Here is a 17,744-nt window from a genome sequence, read left to right on the forward strand (position 1 = left end):
TAATAATAGGAAATAATATCGAAATAATTTCTTTACGTTGATCCGATCGTCCACCTGTTAGCAGCCAACTGTTAGAATATGAAATTGAAAACTTCGTAGGTGAACGTGCTGCCCTCTAGAGGGCAGAATGCTTAATTTGTTGATTATATTTAAAATAGTGTTAAAATAGAGAAATAAAATACCTTGAAATAACAGCGGTTCAGTAAACAAATTAGAGTTAAAATTAAATTATTTTAAATAAAATACATTTAAGTTGCTGCATATTTGTAATTGTCGATTTGTTATTCACATCCTCAAAGTGAAGTAGAGCAAAACGAAAGTTGAGAATTAAAAAAAAATAATAATAAATAAAAAAAAAATAATTAAAAAAAAAAAAAAAAAAAAAATATATATATATATATATATATATATATATATATATATATATATATATATATATATATATATATATATATATATATATATATATATATATATATATATATATATATATCGAGATTAAAATAAAAATAAAACTAAAAGGGAGAAAGAAAGGCTGAATACATGAAATAATTCTTAAAGTATTCAAGAGTTCAGCCGATGAAATATTCATCTTCTAACAGAATTTAAGCATGGAAAATTGAATCCATAAATAAATTCCAAAGACTTTACCAAACCGTTTTGATTTTTCTAGAATTGAAAGTGTACCGTTTGTAGAAAATTTTAAACGCAAAAAGCATAAGATTTTTAAAAAATAAAGATAAAATGCGATGGGTATAAAGAAAGATGACTTCTGCGAGTTTTTTATTTTTATTTTATTATTTATTCCATAAAGACCACAGTCAATTTTTTTTTTCTTTTTCTTTGAAAAAAGAAAAAAGACAAAACCAGAAATAGCCGTCAACTGAAATCTATCCAACTTCCTGTGTGGAAAATTTCCAATTAAACTGATTATGAAGAAATGTCCAATGAAAATAAGTACATGAAGCATTGAAATAAAAACACCGACTAGATGTTCTTAGTAACAGGATTTCTTGTACAGAAATCCTGTTAGCAAGTTATGTATATTCATCCTTTATTATTTTTTATTATTATTTTTTCTTATGGAAGATTATTATTTGAATCGAACTGTACATTTAAATTAATTTTGAATTTATTTTATTGATTTTTTTTTCGACAAGCGGCTTTAAAAAATATTCAAATACTTTAATATTCCAGGAGATTGATGAGGCTAGGGACTTAGCGAGTGTTAGTGGATGGAGAGTTGAAGTTCAGAGGGCATATTGCTAAGGTGTCCAAGATAACTCAGAGGATTACTTGGTTATTGAAGAACACACTAACATGCAGAGATGAAGAGGTTATTATTCCTCTTCATCTATAAGGCGTTGATACGTCACCATCTGGATACTTGTGCTCAGGTCTGGTCGCCTGGATTCCTTGGAGAAGTGGTAAAAAGTTTCAGAGGCAAATAATCAAGTTGGTGAGTGGTGTAAGGAATGCTAGGTTGAGGATGTAATTCCTTACATCCTCAACCTAGATAGGTTGAGGATGTATGGATTGCAGAGGTTGGTTGGTAGGCGGAGAAGAGGGAATAGGATAGAAACATTTAAGTTGCTAAAAGGTTTTTTTATAAGATTGATGCAGAGGAAATATTTTAGCAGTGGGATAGTGGTGGAAGAACAAGAGGTTATCCTTGGAAATTAAGTAAGAGTGCGGCTAACAAGGGCAGGAGGACTAGATTTTTCGCTTGGAGAGTGGTGAATGAATGGAATACATAGCTTAACTCAGTTTTGAGTGCTTCGTCTGTAAATTAGCTCAAGAAGAGGTATGATAGATATTGTGTGGATAGTTTGGGTCTCCCGCAATGAGTGTTTATGAAGATGCTCGTATAATAATAATAAATACTGTGCTGAACACAGTAATAAATACTGTGTTCAGCACAGGAAATCGTTGGAAATAAGATTGGTCTTGTCTTATTTCCAGCGATTTTGGGGAAATTATTTAAATTTCCGTCACGGTCGCTTTATATTGTGTTCAATTTTTGAACCAAAATTACTCTGACTAGTTTATTTATCTTATGAATGAAATTCATAATTTTAAAATAAAAAAGGGGTAAATTTAAAAAGAATCAAGTAACTCCAGTTTTTTTTTTTTTCTTTTAAGTCTGCGATTAAATCGCAATATACACAACTAATAAGGTGTGCTGACACTGTAACTTTCTTTAACACATTATTAGTTTCGTATAACAACCCACTTTTTCTTATCTCTTTTGTTCACCTTAAGCGGAAAAAAAAATCAAATATAAAAATTATTAATCTAAAGAAAATTCGAGTATATATGCAGTGCTTTTTTTTTTTTTTCCATGAAGTAAAGTTTAGTCAGTTAAGTCTGCGATTGATAATTTTTTTAACCGGGTTGTAAATTATCGTACGGAATTTTCTTTACTTCCTTATGCGTATTTTGATTTGGTGCAGCTCCTTATATTTACACTGTTTATAACCATATATTCTACAAAAATGAACATTAAAAGACAGTTGGAAAAGACCATTTTCTGCTTCGATATGCAGTTACTGTCTTAGCGCATTACGCCATCCTAAACGCAACACTTCATCCAATGAAACAACAATAATTGCTGTTTTGAAATCTCAGCCGTGTTTTCAGAAGCTCAACATGTTGACGACTTTCGTGTTGACAATCTTTCGCCGTTCTGTAAGCTTAGAAAAGGATTACGCTCTGACATCCAACCATTGGACTATATCTTGAGTCACTTGTTCTGCTACTCCATTTGGTTCCAGTAGCAAGCAATGATAGGCTTTCGGATAGATCTGTAAGAGGTGAGAAAAGCTTGTTATTTCAGTTTCCATGGTAACACCTGAAAGCAAACATCGAAAGACTAAATAGGATCTGTTTCATACGGTTTGTTTATGAGATAAAGAAATAGTTCATAAAGGTCAAACAGAGTTTATATAAATATGGAAATCTACAAATTACGTAAAAGATAATTCGAACGTCAAAGTAATCTGTTAAGATAACTATTCTAGGAGCGATATTGCAGTAGTGCTATGTTAAGATTACTGACAAGTCGAGCACACTAACGTCTTTTTAATGACAGATTCAAAATGAATCTAATTTTACACGCATTTTTTGTGAAATAAATTTCGCAAGCAAAAGTGTAAAAATTATTATTTATTTATTCTTTGTTTTTTTTTTAAAAATCGCATAAATATTTTCACAAAATATTTCAGTTGCTTCTGACAATGAAAGCTAAAATTATAGTTAACGATAATTTTATAATAAACCGGATTTCAAGAGTTGAAATAAGTATATAATTCCTTCGAAAGTTTAATACTTTATATAAAACTACTATGTATTTCCGTTTTCAGTATTCTTTCTCTAATGATATTTATCTGTAACAAATACACCAAAAAAAATCTGGGAATCATAGCGGATATCCTAATTTCGTATTATTAAAAAAAAAAAAAAAAAAAAAAAAAAAAAAAAAAACGTGCGAGAGAATTGAGGAGAAAAAATGGCGGCCCGTGTGTTAGTGTTTTGTGTAGTGTATTATTGATGATGAAATTAAAGAGTCAGCTGAGTCATTGTGTTGTTAATTAGTGGCGATAGTTTTGAATGATAAATGATATATACAGAGGTAAGTGTTCTTCATTTTCTAAGGTTTTTTAAGGTGAAATATTTGCTATTGCTGGTAGATCGATTTGATCTACGGGATATATATATAATAGAGTAACATTTTATTGCTGGTAGACACCTAAGAGTGTCTACGGGATCTGCTAGTGGACCCTCAAAAGTTCACAGGATTGTCTTTGCCTGCTCGGGGCACCTGAGGGACCTCTACTCTTTCTCCATCTGTGTATCAACACATTTTTATTTCTTGAAATGACAAAACTTCTAAATGAGACCCAATTCGAAGAAGTCTACAGGGAATTCCTCAGACTGGGAAAGCTACTGAGTGATAACTGGCCGGGAAAGGTTAAACTGTATGACACGTTTCCCCCTGAATGTGTCTCAGACGCTGTCGCTGAAGATCATTTAGAGTCGATGCCTTCTACTCCTTCAGACTTTGCAGAAGTGCGTGCTCACAAAGTCGTCGCTGAAGATCATTTAGAGTCGATGCCTTCTACACCTTCAGACTTTGTAGAAGTGCGTGCTCGCAAAAAGCGAAGAACAACAGAAGAACCGCACAATGACAATACTGTAATGGAACAGGATTCTCAGGGTTCGGACGCCGCTACCTCTCCCAAAGAAAAGGTGCCTCCGGTCATCCTTAGAGAAAAACAAAAGTGGGCAGCTTTACGATCCACAATGTCCAATCTGCATATTGGCTTCATTAAGGCCAAAAACATGGATGAAGGCATAAAGATTCAGCCAGCAACAGTGACAGACTACAGAAGGTTGACCAAGGAACTGGACAACAGAAGCATCCAGTATCATACCTTTGCGCTCAGTTCAGAAAAAAATTTAAAAGTAGTCCTTCGTGGTGTCTGTGAAGACACTGACACAGCAGAAATCGCTGCTGACCTAAATTCTCAGGATCTGCCACCAGTCAAAGTGAGCAGAATGTACAAAGCAGACAAAACTCCCATGCCATTAGTCCTTGTTGAGATTCACAAAATATATAAGGATATCTACAACTTAAAAACAGTCTGTGGTCTCATCGTCACACCGGAACCACTCCGTAAAAGATCATCTTCTGGGCAGTGCCACAGGTGCCAAAAGTTTGGCCATGCCCAGAATCTATGCCGAGCAGAATATAGATGTTTAAAATGTGGAGACAGCCACCCAACCAATACCTGCACTAAGCCAAGGACCACCTCGGCCAAATGTGCCAACTGCAGTGGCCCTCATCCGGCGAACTACAAAGGATGTACTCAACACCCAAAGAACAGACGGATGGAGGCAATCAATCAGCCCTCCTCCTACAGTACAAGAACACCAGCGGCCCAGATATCAAAACCGGAGACTCATCGACCACAGTCGGAGACCTCCAACCAAAAGCAAACAAGAAGTTATGCCGATGTGACCCGTACAACTAGGCCAATTCCAGACCAAAATCAACCAAGAGCACCTAAAAACCTAACAGCTATTATCACGGCCTCACTAGCAAACATGCTACAAAATTTTAGCCTATCAAACCCTACTGAAACCTCCACTAAAAGATTTCTTCGTGAAACACAGGTCATCCTCACAGCTCTCATAAATGAATAGTAACAAACTCATTCCAGCATCTCTTCAAATAGTTGCTTGGAACGCAAATGGCCTCAAAAACAAAATCCTGGAACTCCGTGCCTTCACATCTAGGTATCAGCCAGATGTTATTCTAATCAGCGAAACTCATCTAAGACCCTCAGACAACCCTACAATAAGTGGCTATCACCTATACAGAAATGACAGACTACTCTACAGAGGTGGTGGCACTGCCATCTTCATTAAAAACTACATTAAGCACCACTCTGTGAGCATTCCTTCAACCACTAACCTTGAGATCACAGGAGTGGAAGTAGTCACCAGCTCCACTGGCAAACTGAAAATCTACTCAGCTTACAACCCTCCCCAAAAATCTCTTCTTCACTCTGATCTAAATGCCATCTTAGGCAACAGAGGGCCCACCATTATTGCCGGGGATCTGAATTCCAAGCACCCTGCCTGGAATTGTTCAACCACAAACAAGAATGGTTGCATCCTTTTCAATTACTTAGGATCAAGCAACGCTGTTGTGGCAGGCCCCACCGAACCAACTCATCTCAGTACGTTCGGCACTGCTGATATCCTGGATATAGCTATCCTGCAGGATATTAAACTTCAGTACAGTATCATTTCTATGGATGAACTATCATCCGATCACAATCCAATACTGCTGCAGCTGGGAAATCAGGAATTCCTGTGTCCTCCTTCTCACTCCTACATTGTATGGGAAAGACTGTCAGCCGCACTCAAGGATCATATTGGACCTGTTCCTCACATACGCACAAAAGAAGAAGTAGAAACTGCAGTTACAAATCTCACACAACAAATTAATTCTGCTATAAAGGTAGCTTCCTCCTACAAAACTGCCCGCAAGCCAGATCGTTTGCCTGAAGACATCATGAACTTAATCAGAGATAAAAACAGAGCTCGAAAGAGATTCCGTAACACGTGTGCACCACAAGACAAAACAAATCTAAACAGACTAAATGGGGCAGTAAGAGATGCACTGAAAGCTCACAGAGACTATGTATGGGATGAAAAGTTATCCTCCATTTCACCTAGTGATCACTCCATCTGGGGACTACTGAAAAATACCAAAAACAAAGGCAGATCCCTTCCCCCAATATTAACTGATCAGGGCCTTGCTCACACAGATGTGGACAAAGCAGAGGTTATAGCGCACAGCTTAGAAGAGCAATGCAGGCCTTCGTATGGAAACCTTGACTTTGACCACATACATAAGATTCACAGCAAGGTCAGACACTCACTCAAACTTCCTATCACCAGCACTGACCATATTGCATCAACATCACCTGCTGAGATATATGACATTATTAAAAATTTAAAGAACAAAAAAGCTCCTGGACCAGACGGCATTACTAATCGTGTGATTAAACTTCTGCCCCGGAGGGCAGTAGTGTACCTGACCAGTATAATAAATGCAATTTTAAGATTTCACTATTTTCCTTCCACCTGGAAACTGGCTGACGTAATTCCCATACATAAGCCAGGCAAAGACTCACACCTACCCCAAAATTATCGTCCAATCAGTCTCATCTCAAATCTGGGTAAGGTTGCAGAGAAGGTCATCCTCTCACGACTTCAAACCTCAATAAATGACCTAAACATCCTTCCAAAAGAACAGTTTGGTTTTAGGCAACACCATAGTACTACCCAGCAAATCCACAGAATTGTTGAATACATCACAACCAGCTACAACTGGCGCCAGTGCACAGGTGCTGTTTTCCTAGATTTATCCAAAGCATTTGACAAAATCTGGCATTTTGGACTCCTGCACAAGCTTATCTCAGCCGGCATCTCACCTAAAATGGTTCATTTAATACACTCATATCTTCAAAATAGATCAATGCAAGTAAAAATCAACGGTTCTACATCCTCCCAGCGCCACATCTTTGCTGGAGTGCCGCAGGGATCTCTGCTGGCTCCATTGCTGTTCTCTGTATACATGTCAGACATCCCACACAATCCGATGACTTCCATTTTGGCCCTATATGCAGACGATACGGCAATACTAACCAGATCTCTCAGACCCCTTTTCATTACCAGAAAGCTTCAAGAAAACATTCTAAAGCTGGAGGGTTGGTTCTCTAAATGGAGATTGGAAGTCAACCCCCAGAAAAGCTCAGCCGTTCTTTTCTCAAAAAGGCCAATGTCTCCTGTAGGAGATTTGTTACTATTCAATATTAAAATTCCCTGGCAGTCAGAAACAAATTACCTGGGTGTAATTCTCGACAAAAAGTTATCTTTCAATCAACACACCAAGTCTGCATGCACAAAGGCATCTAAAGTCATAGCACAGATCTATCCGCTAATTAATAGAAATAGCAAGCTCAGCAACAGAATCAAATTGCAGCTATACCAGTTGACGATTCGTCCTATAATCACCTATGCCTCTCCGGCCTGGAGCCACACCTCTAATGCTAACATCATCAAAATACAGCGAGTGCAGAACAAGTGCCTGAGAATGATTTTGAATGCTCCGTGGTATGTTAGAAACATTCAACTCCACAGAGACACAAATATTCCCTATATCTTCTCTTTTCTACGATCCTTAGCCACCAAGTTTTTCCTAAAGACGTCCACACATCCCAACGATTTGGTTCAACAAGCTACAGCATACGATCCAACGGACATATTCAAATACAGAAGACCAAAAGCTATATTGGCCTCCTTTAGTGATGCATAATCTCCATGCCCAATCAGGGCGAGCATTCTGCTCATAAATTTTACCTTCACTGCAACCACAACAGATAGCGGGGAATATGAAAAGCATCTTGCTTCACCCCTAAAGACATAAAAGTCAATTGTCAGTCAATTGTCAAAAAAACGTGCTTTGTTTAACAGTCTAATACGCAATATCAGAAAACGTCCGTTGACAATTCTCAGAAATTCCTGATGAACTGTAATAACAATGAACGTTACAATTTCTAGAACCTTATATTTTTCACCTTATTTTTTTAATGAATTATTTGCTTTTAAAAATAGAATAAATGGGCGATTTGTCCATGTTTGCAACGAATGTGACACTATCTGCCTTTATTACAGAAGTTGACCGTGACTTATAGGATCGCTGTTTTACCAGAGAATAGTGTTCGTTTGAGTTCTCCAAACGATTACACTTCAAACCAAAGGGCAAATCACGGGTTAACTCAATTTCTCAAACTACGCAAACTAGCTTATCACTTCATAAGTTGCAAAATTATTGTCTGACTGCACTTTTTCTGGTTTGTTGCTCATAATTAAAGAACGGCAAAACATATAAGTCATTTAATATATTCCTACATCTTAAAACATTATGGTTGTCCTTATTAGCGAAATTTCTCCCAGCGGTTTCTCTCACTAAGCAGAAATTTCGTAAAAGTGATCCTTCCCCCCCCCCCATAAAATGAAATTTATAATTATGTTTTTAAACCCTAAAAACATTGTTATTGCTATGTAATAACAAATAATAATGAAATAATTGCAATATTTGTCGTAGTCGCATAGCCTGTCACGACCACAAGACATTAACTCGAGCCTTCTCGTTCTAGACAAGATTTGAATCCCAGGACTTTGACTTTCCAACCAAATGCAGTCTGTTATTGACTGCTCCTGCGATATGCTTAATGATAGTGTCGCGAACTCTCTAGTGGTCTGGGTTCTTTTTTTTTTTTTTTTTTTAATTAAAATGCGGCACGCGAAAATATGTATTTTTGGTTCAGTCTCATCTTAGTTGCATGAATTTGATGTGCTTTCTTCAGTAATTCCTATAATATTTTTTATAATGAAGATGTAATATCATTTAAATTAATATTCGGTAGTTCAATATTTTTTTTCATAAAAATCTTTTTTTTTTCTCTCTATCTTACCTTAATCGTTTTATCAGTGGAAAGTGCAACATCGTAAAGTGCTTTTGCTCCTCGAACGTCGCATATTTTATCCTTATCGCCACTTAACATCAGAAATGGGAATTGGACTGTTGGAAGATCATTTTGCAAATCCTTCAAATAAAAATAAATTAATTAAATAATTAATAAATAACATGAGATTATCATTAGAGCAAGTGAATGCTTATTGCAGCTATGAGCGAAAAATTGTTTGCTTAAAAAGTGCATCAGGACAACAAAAATTTTACTGGCTAAAAAACAGGTACTGAAAGTTGTCCTCAGTACGCCTTTGTAAGAGGGCGCCTAGGACAACTTTCGGTACATGTTTTAAAGAATGTGTTTATCTAAAGAATACCATAAATAGTACGAAAAAAAACTTGTTAACGATTAGATTTGAATACCTTTTGGTTGAAATACATATCAAGATAGTGTTCGAAAGAAGAGCAGCAGAAGGAATGAATAAAGAGGATTGAAAGCGAAATTTTGGTGATTAAAGTTAAGATCGTAAGTTAAGAATCACAAGCTGTTGGCATCTCGTGGCTAAGTGGTTTTGCTACGCAAACCTTTATTAGACCGTTTTCAGGTAGGGGGGGGGGGGTTAGTAGCCGGTGTCAGATGGCGAAACCAGGATTTCTGTCTTACCAAAAAACAGGAAAACCGGCTAAGAATACTGATACCTGCAAGCTGTCACTAACAATCCGTTCAGAAAGTGGGACGATCTAGTTCTATACGCCCTCTAATTCACTCGAAATTCGATTTAGTGTTTATTTATTTATTTTCATTATTAAATAATTCATGTTTCATTGTCGTGTGTATGTGGTTTCTCTGAACAGGAAAATAGTTGTCTCAATCCAGTCTTATTGAAATATTTACCATCTGATTCGTTTCGAGTTCATTAATACCCATCCAAGACAAAAACTAAAACTAAAATGATCATTAGCAAATGAATTCATATGCATCGAGCAATACAGAATAAATACTCTTTTCTTATCACTTGTGATGTAATTATTGGAAGCCTGACTCAAATCAAAGAGAACTGATTTGAGCCAAGCATTTTGTTATTTTTTTTAGATTTGTTATTTTTAACTCTTTAAGAAATTGTAGGAGATCGGGTACTTGTTTAGAATTCCGTAGAGTTATGTTAGTGGTTGCAGATGGGGAACAATAGTTTTCGCATTCGATACAATAGCGAAACTGCCATATTGGTGGAAAGATATTCACTGGGGGTCGCTTATCTCCCACTTCCATTCCCACCCAGCTTGCAACATCACCGATACTGTAAGTTTGCACGTAATGCTCATAATCACTTTGACTATTAATGAATTAATATTTTCAGTGGGTTAATATTACTAACGAATTAATAAATGCACTATTACTGAATTAATGTAGATATAAATCAGAAGAAAATTGTCTTTTTTCTTACCTGAAGAGCCATCAAAAATTTAAGAGCGAATCCTGCCCTGCAGTAACCATGACAATATAAAGGATCCTTTTTGATCTCTTCCACCCTCTTCCTAGAGCTGCACACAATGTTGAAATCCAAATAGCCAATCGGAAATCGTGTCAACTTCCTTCCCAGAAACTTAACTAATGCCATCTGCGATAAATTAGATGATAATTTTATCGACTATTTTATAGAAACGGAATAGAATTAAATTAATTCGCAGTTCTAAGGTCTAAACAAAAATCCTTAAGTAAATAAATCTGTTTTATAATAGGCTGGTTTTCGTGCGATTTCAACCCTCGATTAATTGCTCAAAGAAGTATTTTCTTAAATTAAAAGAAACATGGAACTTAATAAAATAAATTTAAAATAAACTGAAATAGCACATGACCCAATTACGTACAAATATTTTTAATTTAATGAACATAAGGTTTAACTTGAATAATATTATTTATGTCTTTTTCACATTGAAATATAGAAAATGATCTCCGCAATACACGTATAAATTAATGTAATAGTATTCAAATAATTATTAGTTTGCTAAATGAATTATCTACATGCTTTCTTTTTAAACAAATCCAGAATAATTATACACTGGTATTGTTATATTATTTCCAATGCATTTTTTATTACCCATATTGGATATGCCGATTAGGATGCTATAAAAGAATGATAGACATGGCGACCCCGTTCCGAAACATCAGGGACCCAGTCGGTTCTTAAATCTAGGGGAAAGAACCATGGTCAGATTATGTATACTCCACTCTGACACAATATAGAATCATAAAATGTTAATTTTAAAACTGTAGTTCTATGAATACAAGTATATTTATATATATATATATAAAAGCTCAATATAACTGCCCTACCCTAGTGTTAAAAAAATTAATTTGACCTACAGTCGAATTATTTTCGACTGTAGGTCAAATAAGACCGACGTGTACTAGAGATTTTCACGTCGGTCTTATTCTACTGTATTTAGTAATTATCCACGCTACTCACCTTAAATGCTGTCACAACTTCTGTATTAGCCATGAGAGCTGGGGCAATGTACACTATTCCTTTGAACATATTGGGCCTTTTTAGATTAGCCAATGTGCAGATAGTTCCACCCTATTGAAATGAAAGCAAAGCAATGTTCACTCACATTTATCATAATCGAGTAAAAAGAACAGGATATTGTCGATATTTAGGTTTGTCATTTGTTATGGAATGAAAATACATTTTATGCTACTGTAGATAATAAATTTTCGGGTAGCTCCGATGTTTTGAATCATCCAAACATATCAGAAATTATTTTTCCAAAAATATTTTGGAAAATCATAATAGAATAAATCAACTAAGCATTATAATAAATATATACAAAATGCGCACGTTGGCTCTATGTGTGCGCTTGTGATGTGCAGCAGAGACTGACTGCGGGATTTCTAATTTGCAAAGCCCGTGACATTTCACTGTTGTGTTTGTGCTGATAACCTAATTATATGAACTTTTAACTAGCGGCCTACTGAACGAGTTTGTGATGTTCATCCCCATATTTGTCATTTTCATATCGTGCTGCTAAGAACCGATAGTAATCAACCAAGTCGAAGAGGCGTAAAAACAGTTTTTTTTTAATATGCCTTTTAAAAAAGGGGAAATTAAGAAAAAAAAAAGTGTTACATTATTCAGAATTTGATAAATCAATAATATATTTTATATTATTGATTTATATATACACATTAAGGATACCAAGTAATTTTATAAACTTGGTTTTTTTACTCCTTCTCCCAAAGTTTGCGCCTGAACGTAGTTCAAGTCTAAAAGTAGTGCAACACCAGGGCAACTCGTTGTAAAGGTGGATAAAGCTCTGATCACTATTCTTCGTATTTCCCATAATGTAAAACACATCTCACTAAGAGATGTATACTGTTATACATTACAGGTGGGGAAGGAGAAACACTTTTTAACACTTTTCACATCTTTATCTCATCCAGAGTTTCTTATTCAAAGTAAAAGCACCTTGAAGCAAGTAAAGTTGATAAGGCTCTGTATTACTAAAAGTCTTGGTATTTCAGGGTCTAACTACTCACTGAGGAGACCTCAAAAAAGGTTGAAACCGGTCTGGGTAGTGAACCCCCCCCACCCATAATGTATAACAGTATACATCTCTTATGGGAAATTACTAAGAATAGTGATCAGATCTTTAACCACCTTTACAACGAGTTGCCCTGGTGTTGCACTACCTTTAGACTTGAACTACGTTCAGGCGCAAACTTAACTGTTTTGCTTACTTGGGAGAAGGTGTAAAAAAACCAAGTTTATAAAATTACTTGGTATCCTTAATGTATATTATCCCCAAGGTAAAAAACTTTTCACACACATTTATATATATATTTTTTTTATTTTATTTTATTTTTTTTTAAATTATTATTATTTTTTTTTTTAAGAAATTTCAATACGCATAATTCGCTTTTGTATTCTATATGAAATGACTAACGTGATGTTTGAATTCAATATCATTTATCATTTTGGCTTTACTTTAGCGCTACCTAACGAAGGAGCAAGTTTTAGTTTGTAGCAAAAAATTAAGTTTTATTTTATTATAAGCGATGTTTATAATATTATTTTATTTCTTGAATTTTCTGTCATGAAACTTTTTTTTTTAATTTATGCTGTATTCCTGAGCATCAACTTCTAAATAAACATTTTAAAAACTGATGTCGTGCAGTTTAAAATAAGTAAATAAAAATTACAAAAAGGTATAGAAAGAAAAGTAGTCTGAAATCAAACTAGTTACTTGTCCTTGAAGTGTAGAAATAGTATGTTTATTATCTCTGTTAGTGATTACTGTTTTTACTTTCCTTCTTCGAATTATTCCAACGGTTATTTTACGATAGGAAGTAATTGCGTCATATTCAAGAAAGAGAGAACAGCTTAAGTTACTTTAGAGTCGGAATGTATTATCAACTTACCATTGAATGAGCAACGGCAAACACTGGAAGATGAGGGTATTTCTTTTTTATTAGTTCTACGTGCGTGTACACATCCTGGATGAAATTCTCAAACGAATCAATGTGCATTCTTCGTCCTTCACTCTGACCATGTCCCTCTGGAGGGGGAAAATATCTAATTAAAATGTGTTTACCTAATAAATACTTTTAATTAAAACGAATACAATAAGAAAGATACATGCATTATCGCAGAATAAATATTTCATCTTTTCTTGTAACCTGTGCAAACAACACCTTCATAGTTTAGTCAGTAACACCGATGGGTGAAAAGACTTCAGCTTGAATCCCATTTTTGGCTTCGAAGAACCTTTCTCAGGACTTTTCGACTCAAAGCAAATTAGCTTTCCATTGAAAAGAGCTGTCTCTTACAAATGGCAGAGTTTTTTTCACCCCGAAATTTACGTTTTTCAACCCTTAAAGTTAAGGGTTGAAAAACCCTTAACTTTAAGGGTTTTTCAACCCTTATTTTACCTTTTTGTAAGTTTGTGTTTATATTTACCTTACAGGCAAGATAAACACAAACACACGCCATTAAGAGACATTAGCCTTATGGTTATCAGCTGCAATCTTCTTCCATCTCCAGAAGTTTAAGATCGAATTTATCCTGCAACATTCTATCAAATAAAGATAGACCACGCTGTAACCAAAATCCTGCATTTGGAACCCTATTTGTTCATAAAATGAGATCATTATAACAAGTCGCCTTTAACCGAGGGGGGAGAATTGCTTAATGCAGAAAATCTGCAATAAAACATGGAACATTTTAAGGCCTTATTTTAAGAAAGTTACTTATGTGATGCTATGGAATGACGTTTGCTTCCATAGCGACCTAACTTTCCACACAGGAAAGTTAGGTCGTTTCTAGATGGATTCGATGAAATAGAGGAACTTTTTTTTTTCTAGGCTTTTTTTTTTTTTTTTTTCATGTGGTTCTCGAGTTAATCGATCTTTTTGCACGGGCAAGAAAGGCTTTTTCTCCACAAACGTTCAGGTTTTAACCCCCCAACTCAAGAAGATCGACCGTATACATACTATATACCGCATACAATAATACATAATGTTAGGGTTAAAGACCACGAGATGGCAGCTTTGTCTGCCCTTCTCGGATGCATTTCGATCATCGGACCAGTCCAGCTATCAACGACTGCTAAGGTAGTGACGATGTGGCCACTGATCTTTAAAAAAGTTAGGGATAAAACGGCCTTGCCTATCCCTCCCCCCCCCTTAAGGAATAAAAATACCTTAGTGAATTTATTTTAATAATTAATTGTAATATCAGTGACTTAATTTATTTAAGAGTAGTAACACTAATTCTTATAACTGAAAATCATAAGAAAAATAATTATTTTAATTAAATGTTTAAAACTCATTTGCATCATTAAAATTAAAATAAACAATTTTAACTGCAAAACTTAAAATTCGCACTAGTTTTTAATTGTTAGCCATAATGCTTTCCATTGAGATTGGCACAATTTGACTTTCCCATCTTATGAAATTCTCCCAACTTCGAGACTTTCACTGAACATTCAGGGTAAGGGCATATTTCTTTTAGCATTCACTGAATGCAAAATCAGTTGAATTAATAAATGCCAATCAAATGACACAATATCTCATGCATCTACGCCTTACTTATCCATAGATTGCGGTCTAACACTGTCGATTTTACCGTAAAAATCAGTGAACTCAGAAAAAAAAAAGTAAAAATAATAATCTGATCATGAAATCCTCGCTGAGTAGGCAAATCATAATATTGAATATCCCATAATACATTAAATAACATTAATTAATCTACTAGAGCTTCGACATGTATAAAGTGCTTTGACACCAGAAAGATACAGACTACTCTCTACTACCTGATGTACGCAAGCAGAACATTATTAGCATAACATGACATTTTTCTTAATTCACAGAAAAAATAGGAAACTACCTTAAAGTAAAGTAATTTATTATATAGTGAAAACTTACGGTGATCATGAGAAAATACGTAGAAATTTTTGGAGACTAGAATTCTGGCAAAGGAATCGTAAACCAAACAATGCTCCGCCATTCCATGAGCGATGTATACCAAAGCTCTGAAAATAGACAAAAAAAAATATATGTAAAATAGACAAATGTACACAAAATCAGTGGCGCACCCAGAGGGGTGCCAAGCGGGCCCGGGGCACCCCCAAAGAAAAGGAAAAAACACTAGAAAAATGTCCAAAAATCTTTTCCTAATTAAAATTCATTTTTTTTATTCATGTTGTGTGCTACTTATGAATTAGCGATCACTGCAGATGCTCAGTTATAGGTCGTATGCGATGTGTAGTGTGTATTCGCAAAACGTCTACTCAACTCGGTCCCCCCCAAAGGTTAAATCCTGAGCGCTCGACCCCCCCCCCCTCCAAGATTAAATCCTGAGTGCGCCACTGCACAAAATACACATAAAATAACACTAAATAAAGTTGCCTTTATAGATCTGGTACTTTATTGTTACTGTTAATTGGAATATTTATTTAAAGTTAAATGTATTATATACTTGATTATGTATAAAAAAATTCAGACCAATTTGTTTCAATTCATCGCAGAAGTTTAATTTCTTTATTGACGCGGCTATTTTAAACTTATTTACTTACCTTCGAAATATATACTTTTAATTGGCTATTTTTCAATTGCAGTAGAACAGAGCCTCACTTATATATATATATATATATATATATATATAAATCTGCCGTGTTTCTGCGCATGTTTGCGGAGAGTTTGCGTATTTTGCGCGAGATCAAATCAGGAAACAAAATGCGAGAAATTTTCTGGTAATTTCTCTCACGACAGCTTATTTAGCCTATAATACATTTTTATAGCGGATGAACAGAAAATGTTGAGTGGGGAAAAAAAAAAAGAATTATTTAGTCTGCTTATTTTCACTTTCATGAAGATTTGCAAATTATACTGTTGCCTAAGAAGGGAGACTTTCCAAAGAACAGTAATTTACAGGAATGAACGAGGAAGAGAAAAAAGTTTGTGCTCTGAGTTTAGAGTTCAGCTGTGAAGGAGGGTGTTGAATAACACGTGTTTTAACAGATTTAAAAGAAAGTTTAAGGGAGAAAACTATCGATATAATTTCTGATAGAAATATTTGTAGAAAATTTGTGTGTGCGTGCGTGCACAGAAAAAAGAATAAACGAAAGAACGAAACCGTTATACTCCAGTATTGCAAAGTCTGAGGACAAAAATCCAATAAACATCGCAAAATATGTGACCAGCGAAAAGCTGGGAACCGATTACGGAGTTGAAAGATAGACCATATGATGGAAGCTTAAGTTAAAAAAAAAAAAAAAAAAAAAAAAAAAAAAACATGACCTCTATTTCCTAGATAGCAAGAATCAATCATTTGAGTTTCTCCAAACATTTTGATTGCTATTTGTTCGACGAAAGGTGAGGCAGGCTTGGTTGGTCGAGTGGTTAGCGCACCCGCTCTCCAACTAACAGATAGGCGGGTTCGAATCCCGCCGCGGGCATGGATGATTTTAATTGTCTTACCTTGTATACCGCTATAGTCATATGGCGCAGTATGCACCATTAAAACTAATAAATCATCATCGTCACCCAAAGGTAGGTGACATAAGGAAGAACTTCCCCGTTGATCAACAGCGGTAGAATCCATACTGGCGATCGTTTATTATATAGGTTTTGCTGTTAACGGATTTCTCCATCGCTTGAGAAAGATCGGAGGTGAGAGTATTTGGTAGTAAACGTTTGTGCTCTTCTTAGGATAGGGTGAATATTGATTAATTCCCAAGAGGTAGGATAAACACCAGTAGAATAGGAGAGTATAAAAATAATGGATCACCTTTTTATGAAAATAATAGTATTTTCCAGGGGACTTTTTTTGGCATCCAATTTGGACAAATCTCTCTCTCTCTCTCTTGTGAAAAATCATGAGGAATTGATTGGTGCGTGCTTGGAGAATATTTACCTAGATCATCAATGCAAGAAATTGAGGAGAAAGAAGCCAGCTCTGGTTTTCCGTGGGTAAAACTATGAAATAGAATCCTCAGTGCAAAAGAGATGAAAGCAAGTTGGGAAAAAGTTACTGTCAGTAGACTAAGCGTACAAGAAAGTACGATTGCCATTTTGACATCATGCCAAGTTTTCTACTTTTGTTGCTTTCAGAATAACTTTTGGATGTGTTGATAATTTGCTTGCAACTGTTTTGATATTTAATATAAGCAGTAAAAGAAGATTAAGCTCCTATAA

The 17,744-nt window shown here is 35.2% G+C and overlaps 1 protein-coding gene across 1 annotated transcript in view; it reads right to left on the reverse strand.

Moving 5' to 3' along the window:
- Positions 1–503: 503 nt before the first annotated feature.
- LOC150110114 (monoglyceride lipase-like) overlaps positions 504–17,744 on the reverse strand; it is a 56,784-nt gene continuing 39,543 nt past the window's right edge. The window contains exons 2-7 of the mRNA XM_090391521.1: positions 15,474–15,580; positions 13,470–13,606; positions 11,518–11,628; positions 10,495–10,668; positions 9,054–9,185; positions 504–2,804 (exon numbers count right to left, since the gene is read on the reverse strand). Of these exons, the coding sequence (XP_090247647.1) occupies positions 2,706–2,804; positions 9,054–9,185; positions 10,495–10,668; positions 11,518–11,628; positions 13,470–13,606; positions 15,474–15,580 (760 nt within the window). The 3' untranslated portion in view covers positions 504–2,705. The remainder of the gene's footprint in view (positions 2,805–9,053; positions 9,186–10,494; positions 10,669–11,517; positions 11,629–13,469; positions 13,607–15,473; positions 15,581–17,744) is intronic.

This window comes from Typopeltis vanoorti, chromosome 1, assembly GCF_054136105.1.
Source record: "Typopeltis vanoorti isolate ZY-2024b chromosome 1, IOZ_Tvanoo_1.0, whole genome shotgun sequence".
NCBI lineage: Eukaryota > Metazoa > Arthropoda > Arachnida > Uropygi > Thelyphonidae > Typopeltis > Typopeltis vanoorti.